At 40.8% G+C, this 27,560-nt stretch overlaps 1 protein-coding gene across 2 annotated transcripts; it reads right to left on the bottom strand.

Moving 5' to 3' along the window:
- Positions 1-8: 8 nt before the first annotated feature.
- On the bottom strand, positions 9-27,557 carry lhfpl3 (LHFPL tetraspan subfamily member 3). Of its 2 annotated transcripts, XM_026364156.1 has the most exons (4): positions 26,644-27,557; positions 3,690-3,920; positions 2,662-2,721; positions 9-1,709 (listed from the first exon to the last, which is right to left on the bottom strand). In XM_026364156.1, the coding sequence occupies exons 1-3, from the start codon at positions 27,077-27,079 to the stop codon at positions 2,699-2,701; spliced, it is 690 nt and encodes a 229-aa protein (XP_026219941.1). In that variant the 5' UTR covers positions 27,080-27,557; the 3' UTR covers positions 9-1,709; positions 2,662-2,698. The 2 variants fall into 2 exon arrangements, with proteins under 2 accessions (XP_026219941.1, XP_026219942.1); XM_026364157.1 differs by lacking the exon at positions 2,662-2,721.
- Between the last annotated feature and the right edge of the window lie 3 nt (positions 27,558-27,560).

The following is a 27,560-nucleotide window of genomic DNA, read 5'->3' as shown; positions in this document are numbered from 1 at the left end:
GCCTTCAGGAAAAAAACAAAAAAGCTTATGCTGCAGAAAAATACTAGTGAGAATAGTCATAGGAGTAAATCTGCAGGTTCACAGTAGACAAACTACTAGTTATTTTGTTGAACATGTGCCGTTGTTGGCGATCACCAGAAGCCACACATGGGAAGATATAGCATATTTTCAGTTAGCTGTAGGTGAAGGGGTTAAAGTTGGTTCATTGCATACATGCTGAAAACCAAGCTGCTCTGGATTTCCAGTGCTTTCATCTAAATCGTGAGCAGTTAAGTCTGTTAGTTCTTCAAGCAGAAGCAAATACACATCATTAATAAAATGTGGATTACACATTTTTATTATGTCTCACATGATGTGCTGTAGTGCCAAGTTTACATCTTTTCTTTGAGTCCACATTTGCTAATCAGGACAGATCGATACAGGAAAGAAAACACATTTTTCCCCATCGTCTGGAAATGACTTTGGTGCAATAAATACAACGTAAACCTGTGGAATCAGGAATGTGACATATAGTGAATCAGCAGGAAATTAGTTATAATGCATTTAAATAGGTTTTGAAGTGCTTTTAAAGACTTTTCAAGGCCTACAGTGAACTTCTAGTATATTAGAAGTGTGACAATAATCAGGTTAGGTTGTTAGTTGGCCTTTATTTGGAGACTTGACTCATTTTTTACTTCCTCTGGGGAGCACATGTATGTAAATAAACAACCTCAGCTTCTTCTAGCTGAGGAGTTTTTATTTAATTTCCTGTTTGTGCTGTTTTTAGTGAAGAAACAGTGAGGAATAATGAAAACAAACAGGCCTTTAAGAGTCAGTTGTTCACGTCCACTTTAGCTTTGCTTATGTCCTTTCAGTACTCAGATAACAACATACTGTGTGGCACAATAATACTGGACCAAAGGTTTAGTGTACATTTCAAAGTCAAGACAAAGTACACGGACATAATCAACATATATTTATACACAGATTATAGACTTGATACACTTTCTCCTATTTAGCGCACTTGTATTTTCAATCTGTTCCACCTCTAATTACTACCTCTTGATTCTATCACACTAAACATTTAATTATAAGAAAACAGTACAGTTTCTCTGCTCGTTTATCCAGATTAATTGACTTCACTTCTATGTTGACAACACTCTCCTTTACATCAAAGGTCAAACCGTGACAAAGCCAAACTTCTTTATTCTGCCAGTTTGTTGACTTGATAAGAAAGAAGATCTGACAGCTTTGACCTCAAGTCTGTTAAGTCCTTATTTGTGTCGGTCAAAGTCTGGTTAATTTGTTGTGATGTAATTCGATTTGAGAGGCCGCTGCTCTTGTCCAACGAATGTCCTGGAGCTGATTTACCACATAAAGAGTGTTTCTAGATTTATTTTTTCTCACATCCACACAGCAAACAATTCAGCTTGAACAGCTTGGGTAAGATGATGAAATACCAACACAGGGTAAACTCTGACAAAATTTTAAGAAGTCATCCTGCAAAAATAATCAGTCTGAGATGAATAAGAAGACTATTTTACAGGGGGAACTTTGACATATGAAAAGAGGTGTCCTGGTCTTCTCCGTACGTTCGTGTGGCCTCTTCCAGATCTTCTCTTCTTCTTCTTTGTCTTGGATCGGACACATCTGCTCTGCATCCCAGCCACATGTTGGAGCAGGAGAAGGAAGCTGTATCGTGAAGTAACATCACATTTAGGCAGCAAGACCTGCAGGTGATAAGAAAAAAGCAGCAGTGAATGTAGCATAACATATAAAAATCAGCACCATGTGTAGTTAATAAAGCCTAATAAATACTATAAAAACAAGTTTTTTATTCTTGTTTTTTTAATTTAAGATTATTTTTAGGAACATATGAGTAGGTGGGAGCCCCATGGAGTAATTATCCAAAATAAGCCAAGGTATGATTTCAATTAATGTGATTAATCACCTATTATTTAAATGTAAGAGTGTTTCTACAGCTGACGTGAAGGAAACATGGGCTCCCTGTTTTTCTAATCAGTGCATTCAGATTTATTAATACAGCATCAGCTCAATTAACTAAGCTACATTAACCATTAAAGACATCGTCAAATTATGAGAGGCACTTACTGATGAAAGAATAAACACATCTTAATATGCTAAATCTACCACCATTATAAATGATTATAATTACCACACTGGTTGTTAGTGGCATTTATTCTTAATACACATTAATTTATATGTTGATGAAGTTAAATAATGTGATTATCTGTTGAAGTATTGTTTTTTTTTTACTATTAAATAGAAAAGAAATCAGTACTTCTTATTATTTTATTATTAAGTCTTGCTATGAGATGTAAGGAGTTGGTTTAGCTCTGCATTCAGTGTGCAATAGTTCTGTAGATCCATTAACAATATGTCATTTACCAACAGGTGTGCCAAGTGATTGCCTGCCCTCTAAGATTGACATAGACAGCCAAAAAAAAAAAGTGTCACAGCTGTCAGGTTGTAATTAAATCATCTTGCTTATTAAAAACGGCAACATAAATCAGCCAGCAGGTGTGCAGATATCACCTGTACTGGAAATTTTACTTTTACCAAGGTGATAATTTGTCAGTTTTTGTGGAAACTGTCAGAAAGGTGATCAAATTTTGAGTGGCCTTAAATGAAACATTAGTTTCAATCAAATAACAGCCTTACCTGTGTGCGTGTGTTAGTGTGTGTGTGTAAACAGATATTATATGGCATTGTTCCCGCTTTCTGTGGAGAAAAATGAGAGAGAGAAGCCAGTTCAGTAGGGAGAGGCTGGAGTAGCGTTCGCCTTCTTCACCAGGAGGTGGTAGTATTACACAAACCAGCGGATCACTCCTCTTACTACAGCTGCAGGATTAAAACACCCTTCAGATGTTTTATAACTTGGACAGGTGTCACTGTCCATCCTCTCTGAGTGACACGATAAGAAAAACATCCAATTTAAACTTCATCTGCTGTTTGATAAATCTTCCATTTTCACTTTCAGGCTCATATTTCATGCCTCTCTCTCTCTCTCTCGCCTCATTATCTCCCTCTCTCTGTCTTCCCCTCTGTCTCGTCCTTTTCTCTCCGGTCTCTTCGTTGATAATGGCCTCTTCCTCCCAGTCACTGTGCCTATATGAGCTAACAGGCGACTGTATCCTTGCTGATAGGTTGCCTGTGATTCATTTAGACAGGCTGGCAGCAAGCTGTGTAAACAGCCATTAGTAATTCATGGCTCTGTCCAGCATCCCCAGGCTTCAATTAACCCTTGCTATTGGTGCATTCTTCCTCTCAGTCACCCATCCTTCTCTTCCTCCCCTCATTGCTTTTTATCTCTGTCCCGCTTCATCTGTATTCTCCTCTCCTTCCGGCCTCCTCACTTGTTTTAATCATTCTCTTTGGGTCCGAGTGCAGTTGTCATCAAGAAAAAAAGAAAATTGGTAACACAAGCAGGCAGGTGGCGTTTAACATGCATCTAATGTATGCAAATGAAACACTTGTGCATGTGAAATGATGCAAAGAAATTAAGATGTTTTTAATTTCAAGCTCCTAGTGGGATGTGTGGTGTGGTGGAAGGCATCAGGTGTTTTTTGGATGTGTCATTATTGTATTAAACCTGAATAGAAAATCCAGGTCAGGCACAAACTGCTCAAGATTACTATTACACTCCTTAAACCAAAAAATAACAGGTGTGTACGTGTGTGTGTTCTTACTATCTCCCAGCAGCTCCTCAGACATGAGACTGTCCTGGCGGTTTCCCAGGACGAAAGCTAGGAATGATAGGATGAGAGCATCCATAATGCCCATGATGGCCAGGATGTAGGCCCAGCGCACTGAACAGGCGCCCAGTGTGTATTTGTCTGTCTTCTCGCCACACATCCGCTTCACCTCGTCGCTGTCCCAGCCATCTGGGTAGATCATGCAGCCCAGGATCAGACATGTGCCTGGATCAGGAAGAAGAAATGATGGGTCAGTGTTTGATGCTGTCTAACTGGCGACCAAGAGTGGATATGGACACTGTGTAAACCTGAAAACTATATATATATATATAAGAGGAAACAAGAGGTGACAGCAGCGCAGAGACAGGACAGAGAGGTGAGGACGGAAGCAGAAAGAAATATGTTAGCACATGTCACGGCACCATGTGGCGAGTCGGGTGCCTTCATTAGCCGTCTGCTGCACGGCTGACAGTGACACACTGAGCTGTTGGAGGGCAGAGTCATCAAAAAACAAACCTGCCGCCTGTACGGAGCTGTTTTTGTAGTCAGAGCGCTGGTTGTTTTGTGTGTTATTTGCTTTTCTAATTCTCATTTTGTGTCTCTTTGTGGTAATTGTGCATCTCATGGTCAGTTTGTGACTAGTTGTGCTGTCATTCTGTTTGTTTCTGTGACTCATTTTGTGTTTGTTAAATTTGTTTTGCATCAGTTTTACTCATTTTGTGTTTGTTTTTATTTATTTTACTCATTTTGTGTCCTTATGATGGCTGTTTGTCACCATCTTGTAGTTGTTTTCATCTTTTTGTAGTCATTTCATGCCTAGTAATTTATGTTTTGTCTCTTTGCATCTCTCTGCGGTCATTTTGCATCTTGATTTACTGGTCATACTGTCTTTGAGTCTCTACGTGGTCTCTCTCAGTGTTTTTGTGGTTGTTCATCATCATCTAATTGGAGTTATTTGATTGATTTTCCAACATGAAATAAAAAACCCAACAGTCACTGCTCCCTTGACAACGTGGGCCCCTGAACCAGTGTCCAGCAGACCTGTTCAACTATGTGTCAATGCCCTGCAGTAGATATGATAAGGGTTAAGGTCATATAGGGCTTGTTGTTTTGATGATAGGAGCTAGTGAGTACATTACGTTGGCACACTAACATGAGCTGCCAGCAGATTAATCAGATGGAAAATCACAGGAAATGTCAGCGATTTGTATCCCTGAATACTCCCCCTTCTCCCCAGCTCTTTCTCTACCCACCCACTATAACACACAGTGGTACAGTAGTGAGATAGAGACGATTTCATCGAGGCCACGACATGAGATTTGACAGCAGGGGTGAGTCAGGGCCTCCTGCAGTGACCTCGTCCCCCTTTCATCGTTGTTTTTCTGTTAGTCATGAGTTAAATCCTTCTCACAAATTGTACCAATAACAGCAACAACAACAGGCTAGTATAATAATAACCAGTAGTGATGTATAAGTGCTCTAATCCATTCGCCTGTATTTCCCAGGGGGCAGTGAGTCTATTGACTTTTCCTGCTGCCTTCCTGTGTTTGAAGATCAATTTTCGCAGAACAAAAAAAAAACAACACACACACAGTTTAAAGCAGCACTGGGTTGATGTAAATATATATATATATTATTATTATTATTACTAGACACATGTACTGTGTTACAGATGTGTCTGTTTACTCAGTGTTGTTTTATTGCTGCAGGATGGAGAGAAAGTGCTCACCAGTAATTTAGATTTATCATCCTGCACTCTTTTTCTTTTTTTGGCAGATTATTATTGGCACAGTTTTCATCCTTTGTTGTCAGATACAAACTTGTTTCCAGTCCCACTTAGTTTCAGCATACGATCATGTCAACAAGGATTGTGAGTGTGATTTTGCACACCATGCCACATTCCTCACTAGCAAAACAAAACTTGAAAGAAAGCAGCTGAGGGTATAATCTGTGAAATTCACAAGAAAATATTTGCCATTTCTGAAATGAAGATTGTCAACAAGGCAGGGTGGCTCCTTTGTTTCGTTCCTATGTCTACTTAGTGTATTACTATCTGTTTTTGGACCATTGTAAATCTCTAAAAACCCGTAAAATCCACAAATGTGTTCATGCATTTCATTAAGTGAAGTTGCCTTATAATCATTAGAACATTAATTTTATTTTCTTAAGTTAACAAAACACTAAACTTTTACCATGTGGTATTTTAGTGTTGATTTCTTTTTATTCATATTAGAGGATTTGGTAGAGTGCACACACTTCTCTCCTGTGTAAACAAGCTGCTCCTGCAGGCTTTTCAGCTGTAATATTAATAGAATAAGCTGAACTGCACGCTGTCTCTATGGCAAATCTTAAATCTCCCGCAGAGTTGGAGTTGAAGAGAAATACAGGAGATCAAAGCCGCACTGGGTTTGTCTCTCTGGCTCTCATCTGAATGCCTCAAGATGTTCATTTCTGTGCTGATGGTTCAGGCTCTAGCTTCCAGTAGCTGCAGGTTTGATGCCACAAAGGCCCCACTGCTTACTCTTTGCGTAAAAGTACAAAAGAAATATAATGTAAATTCCACTTCTCGCTGGCTGATCTCATCATCATCCTCTTAGCTATCCTCAATACCTAAATGACTCCTGCAAAAACACTGTTTTCCCCTGTTTTCAAAAATGTATGAAAGTAATCTTTGAGCTCCAGCAGCAGGCATGTAATTTATTTTTCTGCTGTTATCTGCAGAGCTGAAAAAGCTCAAACAAAAATCCATCCACAAAACTGTCTTTAAAGTAAGCTGAGGGCGATCTTTTATCTTTAGAGAAATTGTTTTGTTTTTAGGCTTACACAAAAAGGTTGTGTAGCTACTACCAATCCTACAAAATGGCATGTGGCCTCAGTATAAAGTGCAGTAACAACAGGGATATGCCAACGGGGTCAGCGTCTTCATCTCCTGATAAATAAATTCCCCTCATCTCAACATCCCTGCACACTTCTCCACCACAGTGGGAGAGCAGCAGTCTGCACACAATCCATGCCATAAATAATAAAGTACCACGAGCCATCGTGTCAGCTCGTTCTGAGACTTCAAATGAATGATGATTCTGAAGAACGTAGAGGCTCAGGGTAACATTTATACTGGCACAAATCAGCGGAGTTGTAACACTCACGTCCGCGCCGGCTGTTCAGAAATGTTCAGAACAGGCTCCTTCACTGACGGCTTCATTCAGGGTGGGATTACTCTAACACTGCAGGTGGTGGGTAGTAATGAGCTGCAGCTCACTCTGGACTCCGGAGAACAACTCTCCATCACACAGGAAGGAGGAGGTCAATTATGGAACAGCCCTACATCTCACTTTGTCATCACTCTGCTGCAGATCAAGAGACTTTATGTCAGTCATATTTCTCTCAAGTCACCATTCAAGAGCAGAACTATTCTCCTAGGCAGTGATGGATTGCATCGATTTTGGACGCGTTTTGATTTTAACTGAAGAAAATCTGACTTAAAGGTAAAGTGTTTAGTAGATTAACTGATTAGTAGAGAGACTCTATTTAGATAAGTAATAGTTCATTTAAATAGTAACTTAATAAGGTCAAAAGCAGGTGTATGAACAGTATTTTATTAGTTTAATCATCATCAATCCTAGAGGACACTTTTCAAACATTTCTCAATTTTAATTATTTAATTAAATATCATTCAAACAAACCATAACCCTAATCCTAACATCTTGTCAGTATTTTATGGCATCTTACAGTAAATTGATTAAAAACAAATAACTCAGGATGTTATTGTGTCTAATGGTTTACAACCTCAACCTGCAAATATTCTATGATATATATTAAATATTAAATGAGCCACAGCTCTTTTCACATTCAAATCTAATTAAAAAACAACAATATCAACAACAACATCAACAACAAATACAAAAATAGTATATAACGTCTTTAATTTCCTTCACATTTCAGCTATATCATTATTACTTTTATGTTCTATTATTTGCCTCTTTTAGTGTCATTGTCTTACACTTTTTCGGACCTAATTTCCACTCCACTGTGTTTGCTGTGCTGTAGATTGTTGGAGGTCTGGAAAGCTGCAGGATGCAGGATCAAAAAGAACTACAGAGCTTTTGACTCAGTCATCACAGCTCTCTTGACTACACACTTCTGTGGCTCTGCTCAGGGAAATAATTAAAGGAGATACTAGACTCTGATTATTTAGTCACACACAACACACATTAGTCTTTTGTGAGGACATTTCCTGAGCCATCACAACTCAAATCAAACCAGTTTACAATGGTGTTATCAAACTAAAAAATCTGACCACACACGGGAAGAAAAACACACACACACACACACACACACACTTATACACACACACACACACACGCTCCGTTAAGGTTTTCCAGCTGACAGCTGTTGGCAGCAGCACCGGGGACAATCAGAGGAGGAGACGTCATAATCTAGACTCCTGTGTCCAAATGCCACATGGTGCTACACAAACACAGACACATGTGTTTGGATTACTACGGCTGTGAGGACATTCCTTAATGTAATGCAATCCCTCTCTCACCACCTGAACCCAAACCATCACCACTAAAAGTCTAATCCCCGACCCTAACCCTTAATGCAACTGATGCTAACCCTAAAGTCAACAATAGAAACACACACACACACACACACACACACACACACCAAGCCACTCATTACAGTGCATTTCACCGGCTCTACTTCTTGGAGTGATTCCCATTCCTTTACACATAATAATTATTGAAGGAGTGTGAGTGCAGGTGTGTGCATGTGTTTCTGTGAGGGTGGAGATACAGACAGCGAAGCAGCAAGCTCATACTGCATTCAGTGTGCATCAGCTTCAAGGTGAAGCACGGCAAATTATATTAATGGGAGTTAATTGGGGCAGAAACTGGCAGATGCAGGAAGGTATGTGGACAACATACCTCCCCCTCCTCCTCACTCCAACCCCCCCAGACCTGATCCTTTCTGCTCCACAGAGGACTGAGTGTGTGTGTGTGAGAGAGAGAGAGCTGAGAGATAAGGTAGAGGAAAGGGAGCATGATTTGCAACATGAATCCCTCTGCATGCCCCATCCTCATTAACACCTCCTTTATTAGGTCCACTAATTCACATGGTTTGTCTGTGCTATCGGCGGCTGGCACAGCAGATTAATGAGCTGCTCTGGAGTTGCTGCACTTCCAAGCTTCAAGTCTCAGGACATCACATGTTGCATGATGCATTCGTTTAGAGACTGTGGAAATGATCTGAAAACACATGAATATCGACTAAAATCCTCATGTAAATTGCAGATTCTTAAAAAGAAGAAGGTACGAACACTGGCATGAGCAACATACAAGAAGCCGGTGAGGGGACACAAGTAAAAAACATGCATGCAAACAACGTGAAATTACAAATAATAAAAAAAACAATAGAAGCATAATTATAAGCTAAACATCACTGTAAGTCACAGCAGGTGCTGTCCATGCACAGTGGTGCCCGCAGCTCTACTCTGCAGTCCACAGCATCAACAATTCGCTGTAATCTAGACACTGACTGGGGTCACTCTGGGACGTTCTGTATGCATGCCAGCACACGGGCTGAAGACCATTTACATGTCCTCTTTTCTTTCCCTCCCCGCCTCCTACAACAACAACAACAACAATAACCAACGACCATGTTGGCGTTGTCACTGTGGACAAGAAGGAGGGAGGCGAGGTGAAAAAGATAAAGGGCAGATGAAGAGTCGAGAGTGAGGAGAAGAAGGAGAGGAAGAAAGAACAAAGACTGAGACAGGAAATGAGGAAAAAATAGTAGAAGGGAGACGCTGATGTGTGCAGCTCAGGCTTAAAATAACATTAGTGGCTGCATGGTGTTTGCTCGTCAGGGTGGGAGGAGAGCCAGGCAGTCAGGATGTGCAACATGACAGGGAAACAATGAGGAATGAGGATGAGATGATTCAAATTACCAGCTATCTGAACAGAATCGGAGAGTTGACAGTAAAGAAAATGTGCGTCCGGGATTCACGTGTCATCTTCAGGTGTGACTGAAACGAGCAAGCAGGGAGTGAAGACTGGAGGAATGAGGCAGGAACAAGAGGTTACAAGATTGGAATCCCAATGCAGCTCATTTGAGACATGAAGGGAATGAAAGTGGCTGTTTAAAAATGCAGCACCAGACAGACCGCGCTCCTCCATCAGAGAATGGCACACAGACAGAAAGACCACATTTCAAAGACATGAAGCAGACAGACTTCAACCAAGTCAGGACAAGAAAAAAAAAAAGAAGAGAGAAGCGGATCCACTCTTTATTTTACTCAACAACATCCCCTCCACCATTAGACTGTCCTCATTCAATAAAATTTTACTCTGTGTCAGAGTGAAGGTGCTTTGGGGATGATCCCCTGAGAAGGAAGTGCCATAAAATTGACTGAGGATCAAACTGACAATCTAATCACCTCTGAGCGGAGGGAGGAGCTGCCAGCTTAGGTCCGTACTGAGAGACCACTGAATATTTGTCTTATTAAAAACAGCGCACCTTGATTCAAGGTTACACCAATCTTTATTTTAACTTATGATAGAAACTCAGCAGAGGACAGTTGGTTAGAGTTGGTTGGTTGTTATTTTTAGTAAAATAACAAGAACTAACTAACTAATAAAAATAACAGGAACTGATTTGTTACTTTCAGTAATTTATTAGACCCAAGCCCATTTCTACTCCATGACTGTGGATTTTGTTAACTTAAATGATAAGTGATTTAATCACCTGTGGCTAACTTAATTAAGCTAATGTTGCATGAAGTTAAAAACTCCCCAAATGATGTTTTAATGTTCCCAGCTGACTTATTTTTAAAGTTTGAATCTTGTAAATGAGATTCGATTGGATTTTAGATTTAATTTTGGTTGAAGCTGCTGGAGTGTGATCATCCCAAAACCTAAATTCACAGAGCACATCATACATGGTGCAGGTCCCTGGAGACACAAAACGACTAAAAAGAAACGCAAAGAGACGCAAAGCAACAAAAAAGAGACATAGAATGATTAAAAACAGATTTTAAACAACTATACTATACTTTTTATACTATATAAAAAGGAAAAATAAACACAGGGACACAGAAACTCCATGTGCATCCTGCTCCTATGACAGATGGGTAGGAGACTTTTCATGTCTGTACCCAGGAGCCCTTTGTCAAATAATCCATCCCTCATAGTATTGTAGTGTCTAGTTAGTATTACTGTAGTATTGTTTAAGGTTTAACACAGAAAAAACTACACAGTGCATCTGCTCACTTTTAATATATCCAACAGTTTAGTGCCAGGCAATGTGAGCTACCCCTGTGTAGAAAATGGGTGAGTATGTGAGAACAAAGTCTGCACAGATTTGATGCTAACAAGTGTGTAAGCAAATTAGGATTATTTTAAGACACCCCCCATGGCCCTTTGCAAACTCCCTCGGTAAGGGAGCACCGCAGAAACAAAGCTTTCCTTCTTTTAGTGATAATCTGCATAAAATTTATCAGGATAACCCTCCTGGGCAGAGGTATTGTTTTCTTCATTCAGTTCCTTTTGCTAATGCGTGAAGCCCCCCTGCTGCTTTACAGCACACAGGAGGCGAAACCACAAGTTGGATTCGAACACGGATTCAGATTTAGTTGCCCATCTCGTTTGAAGTCAGTCCTAGTTGGAACTGTTTTCTTCCGAGTTTTCAAACAAGCCGCAATCAAAGCGTCCTTCGAATTCTACGGAGCACAAAACATGCTCGGGAACAAGAGGTCGTTCCGTGGATGCAGGAGATGCTGCATCGCCATGGAGACTGCGCCAACATCTCAGTGCTGTGGCGTCTTCTTCTTGAACGCCTTCTGACAAATGAAACGTTTGAGCAGCATGTTACAGACGACCATAATCCAGAGGCAGACTTCAGTCTCTGTGTGTACAGTGGATTCCTGTTTTACCACACACCTATCAGAGGAACAAGGCAGAAGCAGATCTAGAACAGGTGTTCCCATTAGTTAGCAGATCCTACCGGTGAACCTGACGATTAAGTGTGCCTAACGTGTTAAGCCTTGTGTTCTTGCTGTCTCTAAAGCTAAAATCCCTCTACAGTGACAGAGTCTGTGGAGCTCAGTGTTGTCATTGCTCAGCGAGCGAGGGGAGAGGTGAAGATTAAAACAACAGGGATAGTTTTATTTTCTCAGCTGGAGGCCGATAAGAAGCACAGGCGGTCAGATTTTTTTCACTCAATCACTCCATTCATTGAATGTTGTATTCCTAATAATCCCAGGTATGGTACATGTTTGATCAGTGGTTCCCTCTCTCTTCTCTTTCCTCAGATGTGGTGGCAGAGCTCTTGAAGCGGCAGATAACTTTGGCAGTTCTTCTGAATCTTTAACGGCTGTCCTTATTTTCTCTCCAAAACCGCCTGCCTTTGAAGTCGGGCCGAGGGGATTGCTCCACTCCGTTTCTGTAACTTCTAATGTGTCTCTGATCTGTGGCGATGGCAGAGAGTACATGTTCTCCTCTTTTTTCCGTTCTTTCAAGCCTTCCCCTCCTCCTCTCCATCTACTCTTTCTGTAGTACAGAGCACTAATGACTGATGATGGGAGGTAAGGAGGAAAAAACATCACAGCACTGTCTCGCTGAGGAAAATCTATCTGGCGTGGTGAAAAGAGGAATATAAGTTGGAGGCATCTCGAGCCTCACGTGAGGACCGAGACATTTGATCTTCAGTGGCATATATGAGTAACTTAAGAAAGAAAAGAACAAAACTTTGGACAAGGATGTAAACTTGTTCTTGTTTGTATGGGTTTTGGAGATTTTGACCTTATGACACACTTCTTTTGGGAAGATAGGTTTGCAGAATTATGAGTTACGTTGCTTCAAACGTTGTCACACACCTGTCTAATCACTTATCACGGAGTTGTGATGCTTCCCTGCTTTGGGGATACTGCGCGTGTTACCCAGAGCAAGTGGCTGGGGATTTAGGAATCAGCCAAAACAGGGTCCTTGAATCCAGGCACGTTGCCATGGAGATGCCCGAGGTGCATCAGTTCCCCGAGCGCATCCTCTCTGTCTCAGCCCTCTTCTGAAGGACCCTGCTGATCCTGAGCAACTCGCCTTGTGCTATCTCTGGGAGAGTGAGATGATAGGATGCTGCCTGCAGCAGCAGCAGCAGCAGGAGCACGAAGATCCATTTCCGTGGCAACCGACAAGCTCGGAGGGAGGAAGAGCATTAATGGGTGACTGAGGTGGCTGCGCACATCTCTGAAACAACACACGTCCTCACATTCTCTCCACACACACACACACACACTGTGCCTGTGTTGTTTGATCCGTGACCTTTGAAAAACGGTGACTGCAGACAAACATGCTGCAGAGTGGAAGCAACTGTTAACCCACAAACACACACCTGAGAAAACACTTCACTCACACCTTAAAGAGCCTCTTTGCGGTGCAGTGAGGAGCATTGTTCCTCTACGGTTCCCCCAGTGTAATCAGTAAGTACGTCCGCTGGGATGCGAACACTCCCACAGCTCACGCGTCGTAACTCCCTCCGCTAAGTTTATAAAATAACAACCCTCATTGTGTTGCTGCATAAGCTCTGCAGGCGAGCTCAATCCTCATTTGTATTCTACTTAAGCCCTCAATTTTCTCTAAGCTTTCTTTGATTCAATCCCCCAGCTAACATGTTTTCCAATGTTAACACTGTTATCCATGTTTTCCACTCAGCATGGTGCACCTCTTAATTTGCAGCTCGATACTACTGTTATAATTGTCGATGGATGTAATTAGGCATCCACCTCAGAGGGAAACCAGCAGGAGCAGACGCCGTGAGACTGATTTCTGAATGGACTTTGGTTCAGTTTGTCCCATTCTGTCTTTGTGTGTAAGAGCTAATTCCAGCAGAAACACATCAGGTGGACATTTATGACTCAGTAACAGTTGTCACGCTTCCTTACACACAACCCAATGCAGCACTTAAATCTTCCACAGACAGTGCAGGACAGTAATATATTCTGGATGTCATGTCTGTATGATGCTGCTAAAAGGCTGCAGTCATGAAACATCCTCCTCATCTCATATGAGGTTATTGATTGATGACAGAAGGAAATAGTGGAAATGAAATGCCCTGCTGATGAAGCCATTTGTGGAGAAGTGGATCTAACACAGTTTTTTATTTTGGCTCTTTGGAGAGGGAATATGCTTTCACTTTAGAACTGCAAGGACCAGACCAGAACGGGGACACAGAGACTCAACGCTGGGATGAATGCAACACTGAGAAATTAGGCTAAACTCAGTCTGCAGGAAATTTAAACTGTTGATAAGAGAGCCAGTGCCAGTGCATTATTGCATTTAATATGAACATAACAGTGAATCACGGGGGTCTGGTGACTCTGTGCTGTGGGGTCTGACATAGTTTGTGTCCACTTGGGGAGCGGTGTCTTCCATGATGAGGACAGCTCCATGCAAAGGGCGATAGGGGTCAATGCATGGACTGTTTTAGAGCTGTAAGAGAGCATTTGGCTGGAAAATTGAGTGTGTGGTGCAACCTTCAGTGAAATGCCATTAATGTAAATCAAGGACCATCTTTCAGCCTCAAAACAATGACAGCCAGGTGTCATAACAGACTCCTGAGAGAGTCTGATGTATGAGGAAGACCTGGGTGTGCGGGTCAGCCTCCTCGACACCACAGTCACGCACTGAAATGAACATCACTCAAATCCACAGACACACACTGGCGGATAGTTTCAGAGTCACCGTGTCCTTGTCCTGCTGCCAGACTCAAGAGGAGAAGCATGAATCAAGTGGCTGTCTTCTCCATCCCGGCCCAGTGATCAAGAAGATAAACTCACAATGGGAAATCTATAAAGCCTGCCCCTCCTCTGGAATCGCAGACATGCGTAAGCTAGTGGCAGACAAAAAGATATGTTGACAACAGTGGAGGACACGACGTCTAATGACTCAAACAGAAGCTTGATGTCGCTGCTGTCTGCTGATCATTTGTTAGGAAAAAAAAAGCTCCAGACTCAAATGTGGAGAACATTTATTGTCTACCACAGTAGTTTTGTTGTTCTGTCTGAAATAGGTGGACAATGATTCCAACCATTATTCAAACAGTAGTCAAGCTTTTCTGGTTCAGATGGTGACAAACCACAAGCTTGGAAAAACCGTGCATGTCGGTGTTCAGACTGAGTTTTGCAACGTATTTTTCCTGCCAACATGGAAATAGCTGAGAACAGCCCACAGACATGATGGCAAATTCAAATGCAGTGAACAGAAATATGAATAATTTGAAAAGAATATATACTTTGTGGAGCGTGCATGTGCATGATCGTCTCTTGTTTGATGGATTAACTAGATTACCTGTGAGCCCCAGGATGTCAGCGACACAGTGAACAGTCAAATCAACGGCTCAGCATCTTGGTAAAAAGAGCTTTTATATATTTGTTAAAAAAATCGTTTAATACCTCTTAATGACAAGATTAGATTGTTGTTGTAAGTTGTAGTATTGTACTACTAATACTAGGATGACTACTGTACAATTTTAATCTGCAAGTAAAAACAAAACACAAATTCTGAGAAGCTCGAAAGAGTTTCTCTGTAGTATTCTTGTTGTGTAATTATGGTGTATTGTTTTTCTCTCATGTTCATATAAACATAATGTCTCTTTGTTAACACAGCACATCCCTCTTGTCGTCTCCCCCGGGCTGAGATTAATTGTGTGAAATATATTTTTCTCTCTTCGCCCTCTAGTCCTTATTAAGTAAAATTCAACTTGCTTCATCTCATCATCACGAAGCTTTGGACTGAGTGTACTGTAAATATAAACAGATTGAGGAGGACTGAAGAGGCTGGAGAGGCTGGGCTGGACCTAGAGGTGTTGTAAGTTGGATTTTTTTGCTGTAGCTTTGCAGGTTTGTGTTCATATTTCTACTGTATGTGATTGAGTCACAGAAATTAACTAGCATTCTTGAACCACAGAAGAAGCAGTTACTGCTATCTGCAGATTAAATGATGGTATTTCTTTGTAAAACTTTGGCGTGACTGCATTTCTGAAACACTGCTCCACACACTGAGGCCTTCAAACATGTCGAAGAGTAAAACGATTTATTCACAAACAAACGCTTCATGTTGGCATTTTAAATTCGTTTTGAAGAATCTCCAGTGGCGACTGCAGAGCGACAATTACAACAACAGAAGCATTTAATCTGCAAGGTCGTGTGTATCGACTGCAGTATCCAAAATATCTCAACTATGAAGCACGGGCTCAGATCGAGAGGCCTGAGGGATCAAGAAGCAACAGTAATTCGACAGTTGATTTGCCATACTGTTGGTTGAGACTCTTGTTCCTCGCATTCAACCTGTCACATCCCATCACAGCAAGGCGAGCCTCAAAGCTCCGGCTTGTTTTTAGCTCTGATGGGAAACTTTTGCAGAAGTTTCCAGTCATCTGAGGTGATGGGAATCGTTGACCAGCTCAGGATTAAGGTAGTAACACAGAATCTAGGCCTCTAAGCTCATAGGGGTGAGGGGTAAAGGCCAGGGCAGCGGGGAAGGGCTGCAATCAGCCTTTCTACTCCGCCCCTGCTCCACCTTCCTGGTTTCACTAATTACATTACTCCTGGGGAGATGGGCTAATCAAGTCTTAATGAGGCGTGGAAGACTGCAGTGACTGTGCTTGACATGACAGTGCATACAAACAGAGGTGCTGAACCTTTGTCGACTTCCAGAAGTCTCTGTAGGATTTGAACATGATGCAGCATTAAAAGAAAAAACATCTGAAGGCCATTTCACACCAAAGCACCAGGAAGAACATAACACGAAAGTGTTTTTATCAAAGCAAACAATAGCCGGCTTGCTCAACTTCATTTAACCTAAGATTCACTGGACCTTTTTGCTCCTGGCACCAACTTCTGTTCTTGAACTCTGTGCTATAATTTTTTCATTATTAAAACATCTTTACCTCACGACATAATCATCTGAATACATTTTGTCTACGGTAACATGTGGACAATATTATTGTGGTACTAAAAACAGAGCCTGCTACCTGTCAAACCCGAAGAAACATGAGAACACTGTATAAAATTGGGGCTGGTTCAGCACAAACCTGCACACCAAGGTTTAGCTGAGAGTCTTATAACACTTCAAGAGTCTCACTAAGCTAAATCGAATAAGATGTCACATTGTATTTACGCTCCTTGCCAGCTGCGTTGAAGTACTACCTTGTACCAGCTGCATCTAGGTTTGCTGTTGTAAACTGAGCTGGATTGAAAGTTGTACTCTGCAGATTCAGAGCTTTGCATTTTGTGGTTTTGAAAAACAGAAAACTCACTCTTGCTTCATGTTTGGATTATATTTGAGCATGTGTGACCTCTCACCGTTTTATCCTTTGACCGTCGTCATCAGCAGCTCACCTCGGCTGCAGTTTAACAGCAACGATTGCCTCGTCTTTGAAGTTGTGCTAAGGGAAACTGGGATAGCATGATACTGCTTATTTGTCGACAAAACAGCCAGGTATTCAATGCAACGCAGTTTCCATATCAATGAAACATTTTGGCAGCCGTGCTAGATCCCTGAAGAATGGATGCTTTCCCGTTCAAATCCTGCAAACTGGTCTGACTGGAATGATTTCAGCAATTACTTAATAAGTGGAATCAATCAGGAAACAAATCCAACTGTGATTGAATGAGTGGCGTCGGTCCAAAACTGTCCGCATACTGGGATGGATGGACTTTTAAAACCACAAATTTGAATTTAGCCACTCAATCAAAATGAAATCTTTGTGCATAAATATGAAACATTCTGCATCAACTGAGACAATTAAATCCACCACGGTCTTTGATATGCAGAACACAGTGACATCCAGAACTCTGAAAAATAAGTTTGTTATTCTGGAGCAGGAAAAACAGAGGCAGAGTATTTTGTTCTCCTCTGGGACAAGCTTATGCTCCTTGAGATTATAACTTTCTCCTGCTGGGGGATTTGTCACTGATCCCTCGTGCTGTGGGGAGCAGGCAAGCTATTTAGTGATGCTCCCTCAGGGATACATAATACAATAGGATAATATAACCGCAGATTGGGAACATTTTCTTTTTTGCAGAGTGGAAAATAACACAGTATCAACGGCTGCTGTTCGTATCAGTGCTACTCCCACTCAGCTGGTCTGAAACACACTTGCATGCACATGCACTCTCTTGTCTTTCATACACACAGATACTGTCGCTCCACGCTGCTCAACAACATAAGCGGGGATGTCAAACTTTGAGCCGCTGCCAATCACTTCTCTTCCTCTCCTCCTGATATTCAATGCTCTCATTTCCTTCCAAATCCCCTGCTGTTAGCCCTCCTGCTGCTCCATAACTAGCACCTGATTAGGAGTGTTATTAAGCCCTGTAACATCAGCACATCCACATCCTGCAGACACTCTTGGTAAGACCTCGTTATCTCCCCGTCAGCTCTGCTACCATTTCTCTCTGTCTGGCAACTGGACACTATCCCATCATCATTCTAACAATATAAAGGCCAATGCAGCTTTGGGGAATGCCAGCAGGCTTCCAAAGTTGCACAGCACCTTTCTCTTAGCCTCAGCAAAACAACAGAGAACCAGATAGATTTCATGAAATACACAGAAATAATTAGACCTATAGGCTGCCCCAGAGAGAGGAACAATGCTCTTTAGGAAATGTGTTGCTTCATACAAGTAAATTGTGGGTGAAAGCAGAGGTTTGTCAGTTTTTAATAATATCAGGACTAAAGAATTGCCCTCAACAATCTCCTAACAACGTGAATTCAAACCTGCTTCCTTATAATTGGTTTAAAGATTACTACAGTAATGGAGCTGGTGAGCTCTGCTTCTAGAAAAGGAACTGTGCAATAAAAGTGCTTGTAAGCAGTGATAGTGCATTTGTACCTCTATGTTCTAAATAATCTAACACATGACCACTGAATGACCATTTCAATTATTAATATTATATTAATATAGCTGCTGTAGCACAGCGCTGTAACAGTTGACGTAATAGCATCCAATTTTGCAGAATGGCACAGAGTAGATTTGTGCACTTGTTGCTTAATTTGTTCAACATGTATGGCAGTTTCTGTCAAATATACTACTAGAATTTATTTGGCAGCCAATTATAGAAAAATGCTAAGACATGTAGGTTGTCCGGTGGGAATGATATGAAAAGATACTGTCAGATACTGATACTTAAACCAGAAAAGGAATCTAAAAGAAGCCTACACCTCATGGTTTCTGAGTTATGGATCAAAACTGGTAATGCATTATGTTAAATAAGGGCCGTACCTTCCTAATTACTTTAAATGATGTGTGATATTGTGCAACAGACAGAACAAAACCACAGCCGTGATTTCAGTCAGTGTTTTCATGCTTCAGTCAAAGTGACCTCAAGCTTTTATATCATGTTTTGTTTTTGCATGTACATCTCCCATTGTCAATAAACATTCTTTACATCATTGCTGTTCATTTCTTTGCAATTTAACCTGAACAGAATATCCATTTTGTGCAGAATAATTACAGAGCCAGAGTGTTTTGAAAAATGGGGACTTCGGATGTCATTTTTTTCTGGTTGGCAGCCCTGACAGTCTCTTCCACTTCTCCCAGGCTACATAATATCCATCTCTCTGCTCATTCCACATCCTAACTACCCCGCAATCAAAACTGTCAGTCACACTTAAGGCTCTAAATACCTCACAATTCCCCAGTCAGACACACCACTCTCGCTTTACCTCGAACAGGCTACGGACGCTTCTGCTGCCCCATCTGTCCATCACGTCTCAGTTAATTTTTAAAGACGTGTCACATCACCTCAGGAAGACGGGTTATTCATGAAGGAGCTGCAATAAATGGCTCAAAATAATGTGACCTTGGAAATGTCAGAGTTTATATGTTGCTATTGTTAATATTATCATGTGCTTCATGTCCTTATCTGTTTTTACGCTACGCAGTTTGCCGCTTTAGGGGATGACAGTGTGAATGAAAAATAATCTAAATCTGTAATTTGCAGGTGAGTGACCATTTTTTATAATAGTAACCTTTATTAACAACTTCTTCATCATGTATTTTACATGTTTTATTCTTTTTCTTACAACAAGGTTCTTCATTTTTGCAAGCTGCAGGCGATGTTATCACTCGATGAACTTGTTTTTAAATGTGTTAGGTTATAAATAAGAACAAGACAAAAAGGTGCAGGTGATAATTGATTTTCACAAGTCTGGGTCAAATATATATCAGCACTAAATTAACCTAGTACAGTAGTAATACATAGAGCAACCAATATGCTGCTGCTCTACTCGCTGTTACTGGCTGCAGCCAGTTTGGCAGGCAGAGAGTCTTGCTGTGATTGCAGCAGCTTCAGTCTGACCACTGCAACAGGCCACACAGTCCATAAAACACTTTGCCCTCTGTGACACCTTTACAGATTTATTCACCAGCTGGCAGTTCTATAAGGTAGATCACTGGTCATCTGGTTGGGCAATATTAAAGAACACAGTTAAAGCTTTTTTTTGCTTCAGTTTTGGCTCTTTAGACTCTTTTCCAAAATAATTAATCCTATTTTCTTTAGTTCAGGAGTTTTGAAAGCTTCTGTGCCTACACAGAGGCTATCGTAGGCGCCTGCGATAGTAGACAGGGTTCAGCATGGCTGCTCTGACCAGGCTGCAGCTTCCTAGTTCCACATACAGCAAACTACTGCACGTCTGTCGATCATAACCAGCATTTCATTTTTTAGCAGTTTTTGCTACAGTAGTACGAGACAAACATGTGCCGGATGAATGTGATATAACAAATGTGGAAGAGTTGGACCGAAGTGATCAACGAAATCTTTGCCACCTGCTACAAACAAACAGGGAGGACTGTGGTGATAACTGGCACCACTAATGAATTTGGGTATTACTTTTCTTGGAGTCATTGCTCTTTTCTAATTGTTTCTGCTGTGGTTGGTGAAGGAAATCATCTCATGGTTTAACATTTATGCCAGACAGTAGACCGTGTTGTGTGTAACATTGACATGACAGTGCTCAGATTGTTCACTGTCCCTTTAAAATCCTCATTAGCCAAACAAGGTGATGCACTTTCTTAGACAGATTAATCTGGAGTTGAAATCCCTCTTCTGTGTGATTTCCAGCTGACTTGACGGGTTTTTAATTTGGCTGATTCACACTCTATCCATCATCATTCTTTTAGTTTCACTGAGCTTAAAATAAAAATGTTGTCCTTTCCAGGTGACACCTATAGGTCAGACAGGCAGGGGGAACCAGCTGGGAGCTTCACTGAATGGACAGAAGGAGCAAAGAGGGTTTCATCTTAACACCTTCAGGTGAATCCATCACTTGTTTCAGTTCTTCATCTTCAGTGTGTGTTTGTGTGTCGGTGTCTACCCCTTAGGCTCATGTGTGATCACGTTACATCACCCTAAAGCCTCTCAGACTCTTCCGGTTCCTCATTATATGTGTGAGCGGATAAAGACCAGGCTAATGTTATCAGCTCTTGGCTTTAAATCCAGACCATCTCACCTACTCTGCAAATGTGCACAAGGCTCACAGCGAGGTCGCAATCAGAGATGTTTTGATCGTGTCTGATTTTATTATAACAATAACAGGAATTTATAACTAAGTCACTTTATATTACTGAAGAAATATGTATAAGTATTAAATTTACAATTTCCTGTAGTAGTCAAAGTACTATCATCATTTACCTCAGTTAATTATCACTACCACAGCCTAAAAATAATCTATCACAAGTAAAAGTCATGCATTTAAAATTTCACACTGCATCAGAAGCCTGATCATAATGAATTTGTGTTACTAATCACATTGTGAAACACAACTATTAACTATAATTATCAAATAAATGTACTGGAGTTAAAGTATGAAAATGGACAAATTCAAATACTCTATTAAGTAGAAATACCTCCGAAATACTCTTGAGTATATTGATTTTGTGTGTTTAGCTACTTACTATCATTGTGATTCTCTATAATCTTTTACATGAGATGAGTTCACATTTCCTCTAATGTGCATGTAGTTATTGACCATATGTGCAACATATAAATATAAATTTTACATTTTGAGGTTTTTGTTTTTTCAAATTATCACATTATAAAATTACATTTTCTGCACATGTGCCTGTTTTAGCAGAATTTGGCTGATATAATACATGTATTTTGTATTTATCTGATATTTTTAGAAGCATTGATTAAGCATTAATTATGTCCATAATTAGTCTCAAGTTGAGTCTTATTTGATTATTTCATAATTACACACATTTAAGCAATGGTGGTCTTGGTTTTGATTAACACGTCTGCCTTTATCTGCCTTTTTAGTTAAGTTGTTGAATTTTTATTATTTTCACCATTGTGTTCTAAATACTGCATGACTTTAAAAACAAATAATCAAAATAATCAATTCAGCCATCAATTAGTTATAATTGCTCATCTTCTAGTCATGTGTTTTTTTAAGGCTGAACAAAAAAGTCTAGTTAAACAGCTGATGTATTTTTCTTTGTCTGTACTATCTGAATGAATGCGGTGTCTCAGGAACATGAGTTTGGTCTAACATGCATGTAAAATGCAACTTGACTGTTTGGCGGAGGCATCCAAGCGTGAGGCGGATATTCTAGTTAAATGTGACATTGCCTGGATCCATTCTTATTATCTTGTCACAGATGCAGCATGATCATGTCTCTCTGTCTCGTTCCTTCTCCTTTTCAAGACTCACTGTGATGGTGATAAGCTGCACGTCCCAGTTCCACTTGACATCTTTATGAAGAGGTGTAAAATTGAATAGCTCACAATGCATGAGCATCATGCTGTATAATAATATCAGTCAGTCAGGTGCCTTATCAAACTGTGTTATCATGCATCAGCTCACTTCTCTGCCAGACACTACACGTATCTCTCAGCTCAACAATAACAAAACCGAGCTACATTCAAGCAAAAGGGACAAACAGTGGTATCTGTCCCATGTTGGAGCTTCCTGTTGTTCACAACATTTGGATCAATAAACCTCCAGTTACCAAATGGACCTTTTATTGTTGCCTGTGAATGCTAGCTACCGTCTCTGGAGGACCACTTGGTAGGCAGAGAGTGCAGTGTAGAAAGCCACTTACTACACAGGGAGCTGTTGGTCAGACAATCAGGAAATAGACCATGCGCTGGAAATGCACCAGCAACACACGCTGAGCAACCCAAAGCAACTCTGATTCTGTGGATTTCTATGGATTCACAGCCACAGAAAATGGGCAGCTGCTCATGCCATTACAGTCTTCACGTGTGCATGCTTGTGTGTGTGTGTGTGTGTGAATGTGAAGTCCAGATGGTTATTAGAGCTCTGGAGGCCATCCAGGTTACTGAGCATGAGCACACAGAGCCACACATCAGCGCTGTCTGTCTGCTGAGCACGCTCATCTCATCCTGTTTTCATTCTCAGTGCCACTTTCTAATCAGGCATCTTCTGTGAGATTTAATAATGGCACATAAATAACATCTTACTGCTTTCTATAAAAAAATAATAAGTCATTAAAACTGTAATCTTATAAATCATTAAGTTGTGATATTTGGCGAGTGTTTCTCTTTCTTGGCAATGCTTTTATAGACTTTAAATCATCAGATTAAAAAAACAACTTAGTCTCTTAGTCTCTATCCAGAACAGCCTTGGCATATCTTCACCAAACCTCTGCAGGGATGAATCACAATGTCTCCACAATTTATTCATTTTGGACCTTATATATCTGTAAGAGAGACACAGAAAAGTTGTCTCTGTGGGCAGGAGGCCAGCCTCAGTTTATGGACACCATGCCAAATATTGCACAAAGTTATGAAAAGACTACAAACTGGAAAACATATCATCAAAGCAGAATGTGTCTCTACTAGAAGCCAATGCTCATCAGTCAGGATACCCCAAAGATGAAGGAGTCGTACATTTTTACAGCCCATTGCGACTGTTCCACACCAGCTGAAATGACATCTGACAGGGAGGATTTCTTTACAATCACATGGGGATTTCAGAGAATTTAGAGAGAGGAAGTGCCTTGATACTGGCTATTTAAGTTTCCTAGAAAATCATTTAATGGCCATTTTCAAAGTGGCAGCGAATGAGAGAGAGAGGAGCAGAGATGATGTGTGAAAGTGATACTTCACAATTAGTTTTAAAAGTAAAACGTATATACAGTATATAACAAGTGAGTGCTAGTTTTACAAAGAAATGTCAATTTACACATTATTATATATATGATATTATTAGATTGATACTGATGCATCATTTTTTTTCTATTATATTAAGACCTATATGAACTACAGTGAGATCAGGAATGAAGCTATCCATACATCAAGACTCGAAAATGTCTCTGCACTACTGCCAGAGCTGCTCTGTGAGTAGTTTGTAGTTTTCATACACAAATACAAACATAGTTTTTACTGTAGATTGGGCCTAACAGCTGGCTGGACTTTGGGGAAACAGTGGCTTTTAAACCACTATGCTTTTCTGTAGGCATTGGTTAGTGGTTATGACATTTAATTCTGATTTGGTTTCCCAGCGAGTATCATATAGATGCTGATAGAGACTGTGATGCTAAAAAATGTATATACACACAAATTAGATTCATCTCATCTCACTCTGAACCAGAGCTTGTGCTCAACTTGTGCTCATGAAGTCATTATTTTCCACCCGTTTGTCAGCGGTGGTGTTAATTGGTGTGATTTCACTCATTTTTGTCACCGAATAGAAATCAAATCTTTTGTTTTTGGCTTAAATTACAGCTCCTTTATTTAAAAAGCTGGTCTCCTGTCTCTATTGCCCCACTAGTCCTACCAGTAAATATTCAGTCAAGGTTATTTGAATGACACAGAGATAGATAGCATCTATTTTCTTCTGATTGATACTACCCAGAGTTTTAGCTAAAGCAATGTCACTGGACAGTAGATTCACAAATTCACATGCACAAATATGACTTTTAAAAGGAAGCTCAACAGATACCGCACATTAAAGTCTGTTTACACGTCTTGGCGAGTACTAGTGCACATGTGAAAAAAAGTTATGCCGATGGCTCTAATGGGATCATTATAAGGCGAAGCTGATAGACACACCTACAGTTAATATCTGACCAATCTGTTGACTAATCTGAAGGAACTGCACATGCTGCGTTTTGACAAGGAAGAAGAATGTGTGTAATAAAGAAGACAATCTCTCTGGTTCTGCTGCGTTTAATGTGTTCAATATGAGACAGCGTTAAAGGAATCCAATGCTAAATCTATGGCATGTGATTAGTTCATGAGTGGGAGAGTGCACAACAAGAAAGAGGAAACCAGGATATACTCACATGGGCACATAACGTACTCATATTACGACGTTTCTAAAAACGTGATGAAAATTGCAAGGATGGTTCTTGCTATCAAAAGATATTCCTGAAGGTATATCTCATAGTCTAATTTACAGTCAAGACAGTTATTGATGTGCAGTGTGCAGTAATGCAGCATTAAAGAAGGCAGCACATCTTACAGTGTGAAGCAGGAGTAGCATATTACACTATATGTGACTGCACACACTATGGTCGAACGTGTGAGACTACTTTCAACGGCACTATCTGGAAAAGTTTAAAGGTTTACAGAGTCTTATTAGTTGGAGATTAGTATAAAATCAAAAGAAGATGCAGAGGAAAAAAATCATTACATATTACCAACAATAAAAACAAAATTAAATATGTTTACAGCTGAAGCTGTGGGCTTATTTTATATTATTGTATTATATGTGCATGTGAAGGGAGGAGCTGGGGGGACCTGAAACCTCCACTGTCTTTAAAATTCTATTATACGGCCCTGATTCTGCTTTGCTGCAAGCTCAAATCAACCACAAATAAAAATGAAGTTAAGTAAAAAAGTTGTTATGTTCCCTTGTGTTCTGAAGTTGTTGGCAGACACACAAAGCTGAGCTGCACCAGTTATTTGAAAATTTCATTTTGGAACGGGATCAAAATCTGATCCTTTGTCTGCTTCACAGATCATCTGAGAAATTTGACTAAAAATAATTGATGGCAGAAAGAAGCAGCTCCGTCATCAGTTAAATTATTATTGTTCTTTATGTTTAATGTGCACAGTGGGATTGAAGATGGGAGAGAACAGTTTGCATGTTTCTTTATTGTGCTCCTATAAAAGGTGAGCAAACAAACCACTTGAATCTACAGATTAGATGAGAGTTTACTGTGTTGTTTTGACTCTTAAATGATAAAATACAAATAGGAATATGCTGCATTAAAGTGAGGAAAGATGTGACAATGCAAACTCCTCATAATTTGGAGGAAGAAATATTTTTGAAATTATGCATTCCTGCAAATCTAACATATTTGTCTTTATATTGAAATGAACAGTTGATTTCAATAAATCATCCTCAGCAAAAGGCACAATTGTAGAAATGCTCTTTCTTTTCTCAGGCATCTGCACAGTGAGTATAGATCTCACTTTCCTAAGGCTGTTGCCAGTCCACCTACACTACAGACAGTTACATAATGTTTTACAAAGGCTTTAGCAACCAGAGAAAGACATTAAAGTGCGTTTTAAAGCTTAAAATATAGTAAAATTGGGCTCTGTGGGCAGTCAGTGACCTGACAAAGCTGGAAAACATCTGGATTTTAGGTAGAAGTTGAGTGTATTTTGACTTTTGATCATTTTTTCATATATAACTACACAACAGCCAACATCAGGTGGGGAGGTGATGGTGAAACCTGTGATTTGAGACATTTTTCAGCAAAGTCAGAGCAGAATTCAACTCTAACTCCAAGCAAAGCAAATGAACATCTGGATTTCCAGGTGGTGGTCTTTGAGCACTCTGATCCATGCTCGGTGTTTTCACCAGTTTATAACGGGTCCTAGTGAGTTTTATATTTCTTTCTTTCACAAGTTTGACCCATGCGTAAGCTCCCTGGTGCGCCCCAGACCACTTTGACAACAACAGGAGTCTCCTACCTGCAGCCAGCTGCATCCAGCCGCAGATCTTGTAAACGGTGCCTGTGCTGCAGAAGAAGAAGAGCGCGAAGCAGCCGATGCAGGTGAGGACCAGCACCATGGACATGCCGATGAAGAAGGAGGCGGCCTTGAACGCTCCGGAGGGTATGGTGCTGAACTCGGTGAAGCTGCCCTGACAGGTCAAGTCCCGGGACAGCCCGTTCCCGATGCAGTAGTGAAACAGACCGAAGTAGCCCGCCTGCGGGGTGTCCACCCCATCTCCGATCCAGTACGGCTGGATGAAGCACACCACGTTAACGATGGCGAAAAGGATGGTGAAGATGGCCCACAGGACTCCGATGGCGCGGGAGTTGCGCACGTAGTTGGTCTGGTAGATTTTGGCAGCCTCGGAGGCGGGGAGCATAGTTGTGGTCGTGCTGGGGGCCCCAGGGACCATCCTCTGGTCAGTGTGAGGTTCTGCTCAGTCCTCGGATCAACTAACCTCTCATCAATCAACAAACATCTGTCACAAGTGATCCGTACAAAAAGGCATAGTCACAACTCTCAGTGTGCACAACTTCTTCTTCACGTCTGCTTTTATTTCTCTGCCTTTATTCAGACACAGCTGCTGTCACAGGCTCACTGCTCTCTCGCATCCATGGCAAGGTCGGGTTGTGTTTTCTTCCTGTGTTTTCCTGTGGTTTTCATTCATCACTCTGCAAAAACGAACCGTGCGCTCCGGATAGAAAAAAAAAAAAAAATCCAGCCTCAGGAATCCGTCATCCTTTCAAAAGCAGATTCATCCTGCATCTGTCCTCGGATTGATTTAAATGTGCCTCTACCTGAGTCGTGCCCAAAGCCTGAGGCTGTTATTCCGACAAAGCGGTTCTGCTCAGTGAATCCGTGTGAGATCGCGCTGAATTAGTCCGTCTGCGCTC

Source organism: Anabas testudineus, chromosome 23, assembly GCF_900324465.2.
Source record: "Anabas testudineus chromosome 23, fAnaTes1.2, whole genome shotgun sequence".
Classification (NCBI taxonomy): Eukaryota; Metazoa; Chordata; class Actinopteri; order Anabantiformes; family Anabantidae; genus Anabas; species Anabas testudineus.
This window is presented reverse-complemented; position numbering and strand designations above follow the sequence as displayed.

Coding starts and splice junctions, on each gene's coding strand:
- lhfpl3 (XM_026364156.1), bottom strand. CDS start 27,079: ATGGTCCCTGGGGCCCCCAGCACGACCACAACTATGCTCCCCGCCTCC. Junction 3,921..26,643: donor CTGGATGCAGCTGGCTGCAG/GTAGGAGACTCC, acceptor TTCCTGATCCAG/GCACATGTCTGATCCTGGGC. Junction 2,722..3,689: donor TGAGGAGCTGCTGGGAGATA/GTAAGAACACAC, acceptor TTTTCTCCACAG/AAAGCGGGAACAATGCCATA.